This window comes from Hylobates moloch, unplaced genomic scaffold (assembly GCF_009828535.3).
Source record: "Hylobates moloch isolate HMO894 unplaced genomic scaffold, HMol_V3 SCAFFOLD_15, whole genome shotgun sequence".
Classification (NCBI taxonomy): Eukaryota; Metazoa; Chordata; class Mammalia; order Primates; family Hylobatidae; genus Hylobates; species Hylobates moloch.
Window position 1 is genome coordinate 95,907,595 of NW_026652290.1, and position 16,979 is coordinate 95,924,573.

At 53.9% G+C, this 16,979-nt stretch overlaps 1 protein-coding gene across 6 annotated transcripts in view; it reads right to left on the reverse strand.

The window, feature by feature from the left end:
- Window positions 1-609: 609 nt before the first annotated feature.
- Window positions 610-16,979, reverse strand: part of CELF5 (CUGBP Elav-like family member 5) — a 74,753-nt gene continuing 58,383 nt past the window's right edge. For 2 of the 6 annotated variants that reach the window (XM_032178952.2, XM_058428207.1), the window contains exons 6-12: window positions 16,081-16,227; window positions 15,143-15,284; window positions 14,912-15,058; window positions 11,938-12,000; window positions 10,874-10,957; window positions 6,235-6,378; window positions 610-3,348 (exon numbers count right to left, since the gene is read on the reverse strand). In XM_032178952.2, the coding sequence (XP_032034843.1) occupies window positions 3,221-3,348; window positions 6,235-6,378; window positions 10,874-10,957; window positions 11,938-12,000; window positions 14,912-15,058; window positions 15,143-15,284; window positions 16,081-16,227 (855 nt within the window). In that variant the 3' untranslated portion in view covers window positions 610-3,220. Of the gene's footprint in view, window positions 3,349-6,234; window positions 6,379-9,794; window positions 9,809-10,188; window positions 10,676-10,873; window positions 10,958-11,937; window positions 12,001-14,911; window positions 15,059-15,142; window positions 15,285-16,080; window positions 16,228-16,979 lie in introns of those variants that run through there. The other 4 variants (XM_058428204.1, XM_032178954.2, XM_058428206.1 and 1 more) reach the window with 4 other exon arrangements.

Sequence of the window (16,979 nt, forward strand, 5' to 3'; positions counted from 1 at the left end):
GCACTCCCAAGCAGGCCCTCGGGGGCCTCGGCGGGCGCCGCGGACACGGGTGGGGCCCCCTCGAGGCAGATTGGCACACACTTGCACACGGGGACACACGGAACACAGGCACGCTAGAGGGGAGGCTCGAAACAATTAGCGAACTCTGGAATATCGAAACAAGTTGGTTCAGAAGATTTTTTTTTTCTTTTCTATTTTTTTTTCTTTTTTCTTTTTTTTTTTTTTCTGTGTGGTTTCCCCCCCCCCCCCCCCCCCCCCCGGGTCAGTCAACACATTTTGGTAGAAAGAAAAGGAAATGTTTTTTTTTTTTTTTTTTCTTTTTAAATGTTTTTTTCTTTTGAGCTTATTAAGTTATCTGGCACCTCATTTGGTAAGAGGCCTTGCCGGATACCCAAACGAACTTGATTCTGTGCTTTGACGTGGGTGTCGCGGATTGGGCAGCTGTACAGAGGCATCCCCACGAAGACCCCCCACCCCACCCCACTCCCAACTAGGAAACAAAAATCCAGTGTGGTTTGATTTTTCCCCCCATCTTTTTCTTCTCTTTTCTTCCTTGTACCTGCTCAGAAAGACCAGAAAAAAAGAAAAAAAATCTCTGTAGAGGTATGAAGGTCATTATCAAGTTCGTCTCCAGTTAAAGGGGTGCTTGGCCGGTGCGGGTAGGGTCTTCCGCTATGCTTGGCAATCCTGGTTACAAGACCTTAAATTCGAGGCTGGTGATTCGAAGGCAGGGACGATGGCTGCCTGGCCTTGGGAGGGGGTGGTGAGGGGCAGAGGGGCTCCCCCCAACCCTGTCCGCCCCCCCCCCCGACGGAAAGCTAAGGGCTATTGGTCACATGAGTAAGGCTATGACTCGGGTAAGGGAGCAGAGAAGGGCTGAGGCAGGCCAGAGCGTCTCTGTTGTACCTATATCCATCCGGGAGGGCAGGGCTCTGGGACGAAGGGGCGAGGAGGGGTCTGGAGGCTGCGGCTGGGACCAGGGACATTGAAGCTGGCAGAGCCCAACGGCCCTGGAGAACCGGTGGTGGGGGGTGCCAAAAGTCCTGGAGGTATATTGTGTTGGCGGGTTCCTGGTGGGATGTGCCAGCCGGGAGGTGGTGAGGGTGGGGGTGGGGCACCTGGTACATGTTGCCTGGGGTCCCGCCAACCTCAGCCCTTCCTGTGTCCCCACTGAGTGACCGGCCCAGGGTCACTCTACTCGGATGGAAGGAAGTCGGAAAAGTTTGGTCCCATGATCCATACTCAAAATATATATATACTGTCTATAGATCTATATATATATGCATATATATATATATAGGAAAAGGTGTGATTTAGTTTGGGGAAGTCACCAAGTTTTGTGGGGAAGAAGCGAGAGCGTTTCCCAAAGCAGGGGGCGTGTGAACACTTCTAACCCCGATTCAGGAGCCTCCCCCCACCCCTGCCCCTGCCCCAGGACAGACCCCAAAGGCCCCTCACTACTCCGGGTGGCCTCCAGTAGAGGGGCGGGGCAAGGGGAGAAGAGGGGAAGAAAGGGCTGGTGTCCAAAGAACGGTTGGAATTTATGGGAAAGTCCTGGATCGGTTGGAAGCAGAAAACCCTCCTGGGATGGGAAGGCCCCTCACCTGGGGGAGAAGGGACGGGCGTTAGGGAGTGATAACGGGGCCACACAGGTGGACGCCACCTCCCCACCCTACTCCACCCGGCCAGGCTGGGATCTAGGAACCCAGGGGCTCCCATCTTTTCCAAAAGAACAGATCCCACAAAGGCCAGAGTTCAGAGGCCAACAAACCCAGCTTTCAAAGAACTTAATGTCACCATCACCAAGCCCGTTTCCTCCTCCTCTGGCAGCTGGGGACAGATATTTCTGTTTATTTTCTGTCTCTCCTTCCCCACCCCCTGCCATCTAAGGCCCATGAAGGGGGTTTCTCCCCTGTCTCCCATCCCCCGTTTCTGTTCATTCACAGCTGCGTCCCCGAGCACTGGGACAGTGCCTAGCACATAATAGACGCTCAGTTAAAAAAAAAAAAAGGGCAGACTGAGAGTTAAAAGTGAAGGGATCGCAGAGAGCAGCTTTGGATTTTGCTTCTGGTTGGCAGTTCCTGAAGGTGCGTTCTGTGCAGTTAAATACTCCCAAATCTGTGTGTGCTGACCCGGGAGAATGTGAGAAGGCCAGACAGCTTCTAACTGAGCGCCTGCTCTGTGCCAGGCCCTAGGCGAGGCTCTTTGATGACGACGGCGATAGTGATTTAAAAAAAGAAAAAGAAAAAGAAGAAAAAATCACAACAAATCATCCAGAACTCTTTAGGTGGTGGGTTCTGGGCTCGGATGTGAAAAGATGCCCCACTCCGTTCCCTAGGTAGGCTGTTTCCGCCGTCTCTGGGGAGATGACTTTCTTGAACCCATTTTACAGATGAGGCTCATCAAGGTTTGAGACCCACGGTTAAGTTTACACAGTGGCCCCACGAGGTTTACTATTCTTCCCCCCACAAAAAAATGTTGAGAAAGTGGTTTGCCCTGATGGCAAAATACACTCTGGGTTTTGTTTTGCTTGTTTTTCTTGAGTGATGGTGGGTGGGGCAGGAATCCCACTTTTCCATCAACTCACTGGGTAGGAATGACACCCAGTGAGGGGCCGCTTGTCCCAGGGGAACTGGTGGAAATGGAGCAGGGACACTGGAAGCTGTCAATGCCAACTGGACTGGGCTGTGAGTACTGTCCCCACCTTCCACGCTCCAGTCCTGGTTCCGAGCTGGGGTCCAACCTTAGGGTTTGGGATCTGGGGTGGGCACTTGGCATTTCCGTCTGGTGTTGGGTTTTTCAGCAGGGAAAACAGATTCATAGGACAGGACAGAACCCCCTCCCCACCGCACCCCCACCCCCAGAGCAAACCTGGCCTCTCAGGTGAACTTCTATTCATCCCTCAAAGCCTTCTCCGGGAAGGATTCCCTGACCGACCTCACTGGGCCCTGGCTCACCTCAGTCCCTACCCCACTCCCACCCTCTGCTCCAGCCCCAACCACAGGGGGATTGGGGGTGTCTACATCCAGCTCTGTCCCCGCCAACCCAACCCGGAGGTTTCTTGTAGCCTCTCGAAGCATCACCCCACCTGGGGAGGGTTTGGAGCATGAAGTGGGCCGCGGGAGGGGGTTTCAGACAAGACGGGGGCTTGGGCGGGGGTGGGGCCGCCTGGCGGCTCACCTGGGCCATGCCTACAGCCTCAGGGCGGCTGTGGGCGCGGTCAGTAGGGGTGTCCTGGGTCTTTGGGCCGCTTCAGCTGGACTTTGAGCCTCTTCATGCCGATCTGGAAGCCGTTCATGGCCTGGATGGCTGCCTGGGCGCTGGCCGGGTTATCAAAGCTCACGAAGCCTGCAGAAACCAGGGTGGACCTCCATGGTTGGCGCTGCGGGTGTCCTCGGCTTGTTCCTATGCTGTGGCCCTGGCTTCCCGGCTCACGGGGTCCTGAGCAGGCCTGCGTGCACACCTGCACAGGCCAGGGTGTGTGTGGCAGAGGACACACAGCAGCCCTGGCTTTGTTCTGACACCTCTGGACTTGTATACCTCTGAGGATGGGGCACTCACTCCTTATCTTGGGGTCGGCTGTGCTGAGACTTCCCAGCTGGTATAGGGGCCAGGTGGGGCTTCCAAGGGTCCTGGAGGGCCACCTTCTCCCCACCTTCCCCCAGGAGGATGCCTTCCTCCTTCCAAGCCCTCTGTCCAGCCAGGATCTGTGTCTCCAGCTGACTCTGTGTGTCTGCATCCTTGTCTCTCTCTTTTTTTTTGTGGAAGGGAGAGGGGACAGGGTCTCACTCTGTCACCCAGGCTGCAGTGCAGTGGTGCAATCTCAGCTCACTGCAGCCTTGACCTCCTTGGCTCAAGAGATCCTCCTGCCTCAGCCTCCTGAGTAGCTGGGACCACAGGCCCATACCACCATGCCCAGCCAACTGTCTCTGTTTCTCTCCCTGTCTCTCTCTCTCTCTCTCTCGTTCTCTATCTGTCTTCAGTCTTTTCTTCCTCCCCCTCTCCTTCTGTCTCATCTCTGTCTGTCTCTTTGTCTCCATCTCTGTCAGTGCCTCTGCTCCAGTCTCTGTCCAGAGGCCACCAGAAATACTCCACCCCATGGCCAGGCGCGGCGGCTCACGCCTGTAATCCCAGCACCTTGGGAGGCCGAGACGGGCAGATCACCTGAGGTCAGGAGTTTGAGACCAGCCTGGCCAACATGGTCAAACCCCGTCTCTACTAAAAATACAAAAATTAGCTGGGCATGGTAGTGTCCACCTGTAATCCCATCTACTCAGGAGGCTGAGGCAGGAGAATCGCTTGAGCCTGGGAGATGGAGCTTGCGTGAGCCGAGATCGCACTGACGGCACAAGACTCCATTTCAAAAAAAAAAAAAAGTCAAGGGCTGACCCTTTAAACAGGACAGTGTGAAGTTAAGAGTCTGGCCTTTGGCTAGGCTCATGTTTGTAATTCCAGAACTTTGGGAGGCCGAGGTGGGTGGATCACCTGAGGTCGGGAGTTTGGGACCAGCCTGGCCAACATGGTGAAACCCCATTTCTACTAAAAATACAAAAATTAGCCAGACATGGTGGCGGGTGCCTGTAACCCCAGCTACTCAGGATGACACTCCAGCCTGGGCAACAAGAGCGAAGCTCTGTCTCAAAAAAAAAAAACCAAAAAAAAAAAACAAAAAAACAAAAAAGAGTCTGGTTCTACTCTAGGTTCTTCTACCTCCTTCCTGCTGTGTGACTTTGGACAAATTGCAGCCCTTTTCAGAGCCTTAATGTCCTCTGTCTTTGGGTACAAGGAAGTCCTCCCTGAGGCCCACAAGGCCCTGGACACCCTCCTCTGTCCCTTCTCCATGTTCCCCCTCCTCCCTCTCTCCCCCTCCTCACTCTGCTCCAGCCACATGGGCCTCCTCACTGCTCCTCCAACACGTCAGGCGCGGTCCTGCCTCGGGGCCTTTGCATGGGCTGTTCCCTCTGCCTGGGACACTCTTCCCCCAGATTTCTCACGCCTGGCGCTCCTCATTCAGGCCTCAGTCCTTTTTTTTTTTAGTCGGAGTCTTGCTTTATCGCCCAGGCTGGAGTGCAATGGCGCGATCTCGGCTCACTGCAACCTCCACCTCCACCTCCTGGGTTCTAGTGATTCTCCTGCTGCAATCTCCTAAGTAGCTGGGATTACAGGCGCCCACCACCACGCCCGGCTAATTTTTTTGTATTTTTAGTAGAGATGGGGTTTCACTGTGTTAGCCAGGATGGTCTCGATCTTCTGACCTCGTGATCCACCCACCTCAGCCTCCCAAAGGGCTGGGACTACAGGCGTGAGCCACCGCGCCTGGCCGTTTTTGTTTTTTGTATGAGACAGGGTCTTGCTGTGTTGTCTGGGCTGGAATGCAGTGGCGTGATCATGGCTCACTGCAGCTTCGACCTCACAGACTCAAGGGACGGTCCCACCTCCATCTCCTGAGTAGCTGAGACTACAAGTGTGCACCACCAAGCCTGGCTAATTTTTTTTTTTTTTTTGTATTTTTTGTAGAAATGGGGTCTTGCTATGTTGCCCAGGCTGGTCTTGAACTCCTGGGTTCAAGCGATCCTCACACCTCAGCCTCCTGAGTAGCTGGGACTACAGGCACACGCCACTAAGCTCAGCTAATTAAAAACATTGTCTTTTGTAAACATGGGGTCTCATTATGTTGCCCAGGCTGGTCTTGAACTCCTGGACTCAAGCTATCCGCCCACCTCAGCCTCTCAAAGTGCTGGGATTGGCCGGGCGCAGTGGCTCACGCCTGTAATCCCAGCACTTTGGGAGGCCGAGGCGGGCAGATCACGAGGTCAGGAGATGGAGACCTTCCTGGCTAACACTGTGAAACCCCGTCTCTACTAAAAATACAAAAATAAAAATAAAAAAAATTAGCTGGGCGTGGTGGCGGGCGCCTGTAGTCCCAGCTACTCGGGAGGCTGACGCAGGAGAATGGCGTGAACACGGGAGGCAGAGCTTACAGTGAGCCGAGATCGCACCACTGCACTCCAGCCTGGGCGACAGAGCAAGACTCTGTCTCAAAAAAAAACCAAAACAAAGAAAGTGCTGGGATCACAGGTGTGATTCACTGTGCCCAGCCACATGCTGGTTCTGATGGTGAATGTGATTATTTCAGCACAGCCCTGTCCCGAGTCTGACCAAAACCCTCCCATTCCCTGTCAGGGGGCAGGCGAGGGAGGTGGATAGGGAGGGGTGGCGTCGGCGGCCACTCACCGAAACACTTGCTCTGGTTGGTAGCTCGATCCATAAACACCTTGGAGGAAATGATATTGCCGAAGGGTAGGAACATCTGCGTCAGCTCCGTGTCTCCAAACTCCTGGGGGAGGTGGTAGATAAACAGGTTACAGCCCTCGGGACCTGCAGGTGGGGGAGAGAAAGACATAAAGCCCCCAAGGAGAGGAGGCGAACCCCCCCAGGGGAGGGGCACAGGTCTGGAGCCCGCATCTGGCTTCTCCAGCTGTCAGGAGAGGGGTGCCTCAGACACCCAGAAAGAAGGGGCCTGGGCACGGGCTGGGGAGGGAGACAGGACACACCCACCCCTTGCCTGCACAGTACCATCTCACACTGGGCTACTCCGCACCAAAATGGTCCTCAGACTCCAGGCAACTGACAAGACCTGGAGACCTGGGGATCCCCTGCTCCCCAAAGCCCAGATCAATCCTCAATCTCTGACCCCAGATACCTGAAAACCCCAAGGAAGGCCACCCTCCAGAAAATCCCTCCCTAAACTTCAAACTCCGGATCATTTACAAAAGTCAGATGAGCTGGGTGTGGAGAATAAGGAAACTTGGTAATATCTTTGCAATAACAATAATAATAATAAAGTCTCTAAAATAAAACTCATTTCTAAAACTCTGGTGTTCAGCCACCATGCCTTGCTAATTATTTTTTATTTTTTTATTTTTGAGATGGAGTCTCACTCTCTTGCCCAGGCTGGAGTGCAGTGGCGTGATCTTGGCTCACTGCAACCTCCGCCTCCTGGGTTCAAGCAATTTTCCTGCCTCAGACTCCGAAGTAGCTGGGACAACAGGTGCCCGCCACCACGCCCAGATAATTTTTGTATTTTTATTAGAGACAGGGTTTGACCATGTTGGCCAGGCTGGTCTCGAACTCCTGACCTCAAGTGATCTGCCCGCCTTGGCCTCCCAAAGTGCTGGGATTACAGGCGTGAGCCACTGCACCCAGCCTGGCTAATTTTTGTAGAGGTTTCGCTATGTTGCCCAGGCTAGTCTGGAACTCCTGGGCTCAAGCGATCCTCCTTCCTCAGACTCCCAAGGTGCTGGGATTACAGGGGTGAGCCACTGCGTCTAGCCAAAAAAAAATTTTTTTTTTAATTTCCCTTTCTCAAACCCCAGCTAGGGATAACTCCTCAGACCTTGGATAATTTTCAAAACTCAGATGATGCAGAAACAAAATCAGGTGAAATAAAAAGATAATTCTCTGGTCCCCAGTCCCAGATACCCTAAAACTACAGATAGTTAAACTACAACATAATATACCAACCATAAATAATTATTTTTAAGTTACAAATAATCCTCTAAATTGTCCCCTCTCCAAATCCCTGATGGATGGCTAATATAAAAACTATAAACAACAATAGCATTTAAACCTTGTTCATCTGAAGCCTTAAACAGTCCCTCAAATCTGCTACTAATCCCAAAGCTAAAAATGACCTTCTTCCATTCCCACCCCGCAACAAGAGGAATCCCTGCCCTTGCCAGCAATGGATATTTTTTTTAAGAGACAGGGTCTCTTTGTTACCCAGGCTGGATTGCAGTGGCACAATCATAGCTCGGTGCAGCCTCTAACTCCTAGATTCAAGCAATCCCCCCACTTTGGCCTCCCAAGTAGCTGGGACCACAGGCACGCACCACCATGCCTGGCTAACTTTTAATTTTTTTGTAGAGATGGGGTCTCACTATGTTGCCCAGGCTGGTCTTGAACTCCTGGCCTCAAGCGATCCTTCTGCCTTGCCCTGCCAAAGTGCTGGGATTACAGGTGTCAGCCACTGAACCTGGCCAATGCTTGTTTTCTTTTGTTTTGTTTGTTTGTTTGTTTTGAGATGGCGTTTTGCTCTTGTTGCCCAGGCTGGAGTGCAATGGTGTGATCTTGGCTCATCGCAACCTCCGCTTCCCAGGTTCAAGAGATTCTCCTGCCTCAGCCTCCTGAGTAGCTGGGATTACAAGCATGAGTCACCACGCCCAGCTAATTTTTGTATTTTTGGTAGAGACAGGGTTTCGCCATGTTGTCCAGGCTGGTCTCGAACTCCCAACCTCAGGCGATCTGCCTGCCTCAGCCTCCCAAAGTGCTGGGATTACAGGTGTCAGCCACTGCATCCAGCCAATGCTTGTTCTTGAAATGCAAGTTTGTTCCAATGTGACTGAACAATTTTGAGCATAACCCGCATTTTGCATTTGTTCGTGCACTGCTTCATCCCCACCAAAAACTGTCGGCGACCGCTGAAAACCGCATCCAGCTGCACTGACCTTCAGAAGAAAATACACGCTGCGTGCCACACACCCTCCGACAGCTCCCCCAGTGTGCTGTGAGCTGCGCCTTCCCCATCCGGGGTCATGCTGTCTGTCTGATTTCAGACAACCCTCCCTCCACCGTTTCACAGTCACATGCAACAACCCTTTCGATGCCGTTTCCACGTGCACATTCTAGGTCTTCTCCAAGGCCAAGCACGGTATTTATTGTAGTCTCATGCATTTCTAAACCACATAACATGTAGAAAACAGTGCTACCATTTCTACTAGGTTCCCATCTTTCTTTTCTCTTAACATGTCACTGAGAAAGGTTTTTGATTTTGTTGTTGTTGTTTTGAGACAGGGTCTCCCTCTGTTGCCCAGGCTGCGGTGCAGTGGCATGACCTTGGCTCACTGCAGCCTTGACCTCCTGGGCTCAAGTGACCCTCCTGCCTTGGCCTCCCAAAGTATTGGATTACAGGAGCGAGCCACCGCACCCAGCCAGCTTTCCCCTGTTTTTATTTTTTAAATTTTATTTACTTATGTTTGAGATGGAGTCTCGCTCTGATGCCCAGGCTGGAGTGCAGTGGCACAATCTTGGCTCGCTGCAACCTCCGCCTCCTGGTTCAAGAGATTCTCCTGCCTCAGCCTCCCCAATAGCTGGGATTACAGACACACGCCACCATGATTGGCTAATTTTTGTATTTTTGGTAGAGACAGGGTTTCACCATGTTGGCCAGGCTGGTCTTGAACTCTTGACCTCAGGTGATCCACCCACCTCAGTCTCCCAAAGTGCTGGGGTTACAGGTGTGAGCCACTGCACTTGACCATATTTTTTTAATTTTTATTTTTATTATTTTTTTCAAGACAGAGTCTTGCTCTGTCACCCACACTGGAATGAAGTGGCACAATCTTGACTCACTGCAAACTCTGCCTCCCAGGTTCAACCAATTCTTGTGCCTTAGCTTCCCCAGTAGTTGGGGTTACAGGCGCACACCACCACGTTTGGCTAATTTTTTGCATTTTTAGTAGAGACAGGGTTTCGTCACGTTGGCCAGGCTGGTCTCGAACTCCGAGCTCAGGCAATTCACCTGCCTCAGCCTCCCAAAATGCTTGGATTACAGGCGTGAGCCACCTTGATTGGCCTACTGTTTTAAAACTTCATTTAAGTGAATTCTTTTGTATCTGGCTTCTTTCACTCAATATTCTGCCTGTGAAGTTACTCCACGTTGTTGTGAGTATTGGCTACTTATCCTTTTTCACTGCTGTATAGTGTTCCATCGTGTGGCTCCATCCTAATTTATTTATCCATTTACCTCCTGCTAATGAACACTTGGGTTATTACCAGCTTGGGATTTTTTTCTTTTTTTTTTTTGAGATGGAGTCTTGCTCTGTCGCCCAGGCTGCAGTGCAGTGGCCCAATCTCAGCTCACTGCAAGCTCCGCCTCCTGGGTTCACGCCATTCTCCTGCCTCAGCCTCCCGAGTAGCTGGGACTACAGGTGTGCGCCACCATGCCCGGCTAATTTTTTCCATTTTTTAGTAGAGACAGGGTTTCCCTGTGCTAGCCAGGATGGTCTCGATCTCCTGACCTCGTGATCCGCCCACCTCGGCCTCCCAAAGTGCTAGGATTACAGGAGTGCGCCACTGCGCCCGGCATTTTTTTTTTTTTTTTTTTTTTGAGATGTAGTCTTGCTCTCTCACCCAGGCTGGAGTCCAGTGGGGAGATAGTAGCTCACTGAAGCCTTGACCTCCTGGGCTCAGTGATCCTCCTGCCCCAGCCTCCTGAGTAGCTGGGACTACAGGTGCACACCACTGTACCTGGCCAATTTTTATTTTTTTGTAGATATGAGGTCTTGCTAAGCCAGGCTGGTCTTGGACTCCTGGGCTCAAGTGATCCTCCCATCTTGGCCCCCAAAACGCTATGTAATTACAGGCGGGAGCTACCGCACATGGCAAGAACTGTGTGGATTTGAACCCTGACTGTCAGACTCCAGAATCGAATCCCTCCCTCCTTCGACAGCCTTGGCTTTACTGGGGAGGCCTCATTACCTGATACCTCATCGTGCCATGCCCCAGCCTCAAAAAGGGTTTCCTTTCCAAAAAATCCAGAGAATCACTCTTGGTTCTGGAGAGGGCTGGTAGGAAGTCACTGCTATTCCTACGGGGTCGGGGCGAGCATGGTTCTCTTTTGGGAGGAGGAAACAGAGAGGGAGATTCCCAGGGGTCAGCAGCTGCACCGGGACTCAACTCTGGCCTGTCCAGCCCCCAGGCCGCACTCTCAGCCCCGCGGGTCCCAGAGGCCCGGGCCAGGCACGGAGCCTGCAGGTGGACAGGGCGGGCAGAGGGTGGGGCTGGCGCCCAGGGGAGGTCGCGGCCGCCTCACCTTCTCGCTGCTGCTGCTGCAGGAGGGGCGGCGGCTGGGGGACGCTGTGCGCGATGGGCGTGATGGCCGCGGTGGGGTACATGGCTGCGGAGACCGGAGCGAGACACAGGGCGAGGAGGGGCGTGAGGCCACGTGGGCGGCCTGGGCGGCTGGGCGGGGAGGGGGCGGGGCCATAAGAGAGGGTGGGGCCAAGGCAGGAGTGGCTGTGATCATGGCCTTTGTGGGGAGGGTTTGGGGGGGGCGGGGCCAGGTCAGAGGGCGGGGCCAATATCACAGACGAAATGGGGCGGGGCTACTGCCTGAGGGGCGGGGCCATGGTGGAGGGCAGGGCCAATACCGAGACGGGGCGGGGATCGGGGGGTGGGGGCGGACCCCATGGCGTGAGGGGATGGGTATAGGGGTTGGGCCACAGCAGAGGGCGGGGCCAAGACTACAGGACAGTCCAGAGTGGGTGGGACCATTGCTTGAGGGATGGAGTCACAGTGGAGGGCGGGGGCAAGACCGGGATGAAAGGCATGAGTGGGGCGGGGCCATGACTTGATGGAGGGCTATGGGGGCAGGACCAGGAGTTGAGGGGCGGGGCCGCAGCAGAGGGCGGGGTCACAGCCAGGCCTTAAGAAGTAGAGCCAGGGGTAGGGGCGGGGCTTTATCAGAGAGGCGTGGTCAGCGTAAAGGCAGGACGTGAGGGGCGGGGCTAGGAGCTGCAGGAGGGAGGGTAAAGGGCAGGGCCGAGAGCTGGGGTTGGATCAGAGCTAGAGACGTGGTCAAGGGGAATTCCCTCTCCCAACACAGACCATGAGAGGGTGAGGCCATGGGTAAGCGCTGTCCTTAAAGAACAAGGGAGGGTCCTGTCTGCGGGTATAGGTGGTGGTGGGGTGGGACCATTAACAGGGCCAGGGGTTGAATATAGGACAAGGGGCTAAGGGTGGGCCCTGAGGGGCGGGGCCGGAGGTAGGAGGCGTGGCTAGGCACAGAAGAACGACAAGTCCGGGGCGGGCCCGAGGGGCGGGGCCCTAGGCGGGGCGGGGCCAGGACCCAGCGCGGGCACGCAGGCTGCCTCCTACCTGTGTACTGCTGGACTCCGGAGAAGGCAGGATGCAGTGTCTCGGCCACAGTCGGGCTCTGAGCTGCGGGCAGACAGAGGGGCTGAGTGGGGCGGGAGCAGCAGAAGTCTTCCATCCACCCCCGATCCTTAAGAGCCGGAAAGACAGCAACAAACACCCCGCCCAGCTTCTCCTCTGTGCTAAACCCTCTGTAGGACCAGGAAGCTGAGGCCGAGGAAGGTGAAGCCACTTGCACAGGGCCACTCAGATAGCAAATGGCAGAAGCTGAACTGGAATCCGGGTTTCTCGGACTCCAGAGAGAGTTCACCATCGTTCCCATCTCCCTCTCCCTATCCCGACCCCTTTGCCTCCCAAGGGGACCCTTCACTCCTCTCTGCTCCCTGGATTCACCAGGACTTCAGCCTCCCCCTCACATCACCACCTGTCCCCATCCCCTGCCCCGTCTCCCTCTCCACATGAGTTTGCTCATCAGACACCCTGTGGCTCCCCCATCCAGCTGTAGCCTTCCTGCTACCGCTAGGGAAAGGGGTAGGGGGAGGGAAGAGGTTGTCCAGGCCACCAAAGCTGATGATTCTGGGGAAAAATTCAACCAAACAATTCTGCTCGAATGGAGAGTGTGCTAGAGGGCAGGGGATAGTGGTGGTGACTGTGACTCCAAAGGGGTGACAGGAAGTTCACTTTGTGGGCAAGAAGCAGTTCTGTATCTTCACTGTGGGAGATACACAAGTCTGCATCTGTGACAAAATGGCAATTAACCGCCCCTGCACACACACACATACACATGCACAGAGTGCATGCAAAAAGTCGTGAAATCAGCTGGGTGCGGTAGCTCACGCTTGTGATCCCAACACTTTGGGAGGCCGAGGCAGGAGGATCGCTTGAGCACAGGAGTTTGAGACCAGCCTGGGCAATATAGCAAGACCCTCATTTCTTTAATTTTTTTTTTTTTTGTATTTTTTAGTAGAGATGGGGTTTCACCGTGTTAGCCGGGATAGTCTCGATCTCCTGACCTCGTGATCCACCCACCTCGGCCTCCCAAAGTGCTGGGATTACAGGCGTGAGCCACCACGCCCGGCTAAGACCCTCATTTCTTAAAAAAAAAAAAAAAAAAAATCAAAAATTAGCCAAACATAATGGCACGTGCCTGTAGTCCCAGTGACTCGGGAGGCTGAGGTGAGAGGTGAGAGGATCGCTTCAGCCCAGGAGTTCAAGAGTTCAAGGCTGCAGTGAGCTATGATCACGCCACTGCACTCCAGCCTGGGCAACAGAGTGAGACTCTGTTGCTAAATAAATAAATGGTGAAATTTGAATACCGTCTGGAGCTGAATGAATTGTATGGTGCCAGTGTTAGTTTCCTGGGTTTGACAGTGACCTGTGATTAGATAAGCTGTTGCCATCAGGGAAGCTGTGTGAAGGGTACCTGGGATTGCTCTGTGGTATTTTGGTAACTTCCTGTGAACCTCCAATCATTTCAAAATAAAATGTTAAGGCCAGCCGCAGTGGCTCACACCTATGATCCCAGCACTTTGGGAAGCCGAGGTGGGTGGATTGCTTGAGCCCAGGAATTTGAGGCCAGCCTGGGCAACATAGCAAGATCCCATCTGTACAAAAATTTAAAAATTAGCCGGGCTTGGCCGGGCGCGGTGGCTCACGCTTATAATCCCAGCACTTTGGGAGGCCGAGGCGGGCGGATCACGAGGTCAAGAGATCGAGACCATGGTGAAACCCCGTCTCTACTAAAAATACAAAAAATTAGCCGGGCGTGGTGGCGGGCGCCTGTAGTCCCAGCTACTCGGAGAGGCTGAGGCAGGAGAATGGCATGAACTCGGGAGGCGGAGCTTGCAGTGAGTCGAGATTGAGCCACCGCACTCCAGCCTGGGTGACAGAGCGAGACTCCGTCTCCAAAAAAAATAAAAATAAAAATAAAAAAATAAAAATAAAAATAAAAATAATAAAAATTAGCCGGGCGTGATGGTGCATGCTTGTAATCCCAGCTACAAGGAAGGCCGAGGTGGGAGGATTGCTTAAGCCCCAGAGATGGAGGCTGCAGCAAGCTGTGACGACACCACTGCACTCCAGCCTGAGTGACACAGTGAGACACTGTCTCTAAAACTAAATAAATAAAAATAATTAAAAAAATAAAAAGTTAGAAACAAATTATCCTACATGGTGGAAAGACAGATAACTTACTTCACATAAATTAGATGTTGGAAGATGTTTGCCCTAAAATTGTAGGTGTAGCACAGAGAAAGGAAGGACCTCTGCTTCATGAAAGCAGGTGCCGCCTAGATCAGTGGGCCATTAATTCTGTATTGAATGAATAAATGAATGAATCCAGGCATTGATATCTCCCCAAATGATACAGATGAATAATTAAGATTTATGGGCTGGGCGCAGTAGGTGGATCACCTGAGGTCAGGAGTTCGAGACCAGCCTGGCCAACATGGTGAAACCCCTTCTCTACTAAAAATACAAAAATTAGCCGGGCGTGGTGGCACGTGCCTGTAATCCCAGCTACTTGGGAGGCTGAGGCAGGAGAATCACTTGAACCTGGGAAGTGGAGGTTACAGTCAGCCAAGATTGTGCCACTGCACTGCAGCCTGGGCGACAGAGTGAGACCCTGTGTGAAGCCTTTTGCACACGGATTAAATTGTCAATGCAACCCCCTGAGGCTACTGATGTTATCCGCGCCATTTCCCAGATGAGCAAACTGAGACTCAGGGATGTAAAGAGCCCATCCAGGGTCACTGAACTGGAATTTAAGCCCAGAAACATCCAGATGCACGTTTTAATGTGTTACTACCCTGCCACGGCCTCCCTTCCTGTGTCCACAGCTCTTATCTGCTCAGCTGAGACCGTTTTTCCTGCCTTTCTGTTCCCTGGGCACTGTGACGTAGGGACTCATACTTGTTCCGGAAACACCACCTTTATTCCCCGCCACTCTCCTAGGCCCCAGAGGACCACCCCGATTTACCTGGGTAGGGCACAAGGCCATTGGCATAGACGGTTTCCAGGGCGGGGTGCCCACCTGGAAAGGGCACAACACCTGCAAAGCCATTGGTGATGGGAGCCACGAGGCCAGGCACGGCAGTGGTGCCCAGCAGCGGGGGTGAGTGCAGCCCTGCAGAGTGGAAGAGGGTCATGGGGAGGCCGGTTCTGGCTCCGGCCCTGCCCACCCATCCTTGGGCGCCTGGAGGAGGCTCACCAGAGGCAGGAGCGATGGGTGTGGCGGGCAGCCCGTTGAGGCTGACGGCGCCTATCTGCTGGATGTGACAGGGTGAGAAGGCCACGCCGGGACTCAGGTAGCTGCCCGAGGTGGACAGGACTGTTGTCTGCTGTTGCATGAGCTGGGGGTGAAGAGATGTCATAGTTGGGGTGACATCTGCCCTGAGATCATGGCTTATGAGGGGAGGCTTGGTCCCCCAGTTACTAGTGAGGAGGTCAGGCTGGGTATTTTGGCTCAGGCTGAGATCAGAATTGGAGCTCAGACTGGGATCAAGGCTCAGCGTGGGAGCAGGGATCGGTTAGGAATCGGAACACAGCCTGGGATTAAGGCTCAGCCTGGGAGCAGGGATCAGTTAGGAAGTGAGGCTCGGGCTGAGATCAGGGCTGAATCTAGTCAGGAGTTGGGGCTCAGCCTGGGCCTAAGGCTCAATCTAGGATCAAGGCTCAGTTACAAAGTGAGGCTCAGACTGAGATCAAGGCTCCATCTAGGATGAGGGTTTAGTTAGAAATTGAGGCTCAGCCTGGGATCAAGGTTCAGTCAGGAGCTGGGGCTCAACTTGGGACCAGGTCTAAGCCAGGAGCTTGATCAGGTCAGGTCTCAGTTTGGGGTCAGTCTGGATTTGGAGGTTCAGCCAGAATTGGGCCTAATTTAGATGTGGGGCATAGCCAGGTTCTGGGGCTCGGTCCAAGATTGGCTGTTAATGTGAGATTAGGGCTCAGTCTTCTGGATTTAGGGGCTTGGTCTGAGCTTGGTCTTAATTTGGAGTTGGGGTTCAGCCACGCCAGGAGAGGACCCTGAGTCAGGGAGATGGAGGGAGATGCAGGAGATGGGCCAAGAGGCAGGAGCCCCCGAAAGAGACTAGACGGAGACTGAGAGAGACGGAGCCAGACCCCCGAAGCTGTCACTGGGTCACTCACAGCCTGGGCGTAGGCACTGTAGGGGCTGAAGGGCAGTGTGAGGGACGGCGTCAGGATGCCCAGCTGGCCCACCATCTGCTGCATGCGCCGGAGTGTCCGCTCCTTGTCCGTGTCGGCGAACTTGACCACCAGGCTGGAGGAGGCTCCCTGCAGGGGCAGCGGCGAGCAGGGAGGGAAACAGGCTGGGAGGTAGCCAGGACTCTGGGGTCCCTGGATTCATGTTAGCTCAGGCCTCCTGGGTGAGGGGTGTAATGCCAGTGACTGTCGGCCATGTCCACAGACCCCCACCCCAGGAGCCGGGGCCACAGCGAGGACCGCGTGGAGATCAGCATCCTGGGCCCAGCAGCATCTGCACAGGTGCAGCACCCAGGCCTAGGAGGCTGTGATGGGGCACAGGTAGTGGCCCTGACTGTCAGCCACACACTCAAAACAGATGGAGAATCCCGCCGCTGGAGAAGAACAGGGAGGCACAGATGGAGGCAACTATGACTTCTGCTCACCTGAGAACAGGTGAGAAACCAGCTTCCAAAGGAAAACAGTGGGCTCAGATGGACGAAACTGTCATTGTCACCCCACACCTGAAACTCCAATCTCCAGAAAGGAACAACTGGGGCACAGACGGGTGACCCTCCAACTCTCACCCACACCTGAGAACAGGTGAGATTCCAGCCACAGGAGAGGAACAAGGCGGGACAAGTAGATGATCCTGACTCTGTCCCTCATGCCCTGGAGCTAGCAGGCAGTTCAGACCCGGATTTTTTTTTTTTTTTTTTTTGGAGACGGAGTTTCACTCTTGTTGCCCAGGCTGGAGTGCAACAGTGTGATCTCTGCTCACTGCAACCTCCTCCTCCCAGGTTCAAGTGATTCTCCTGCCTCAGCCTCTCGAGTAGCTGGGATTA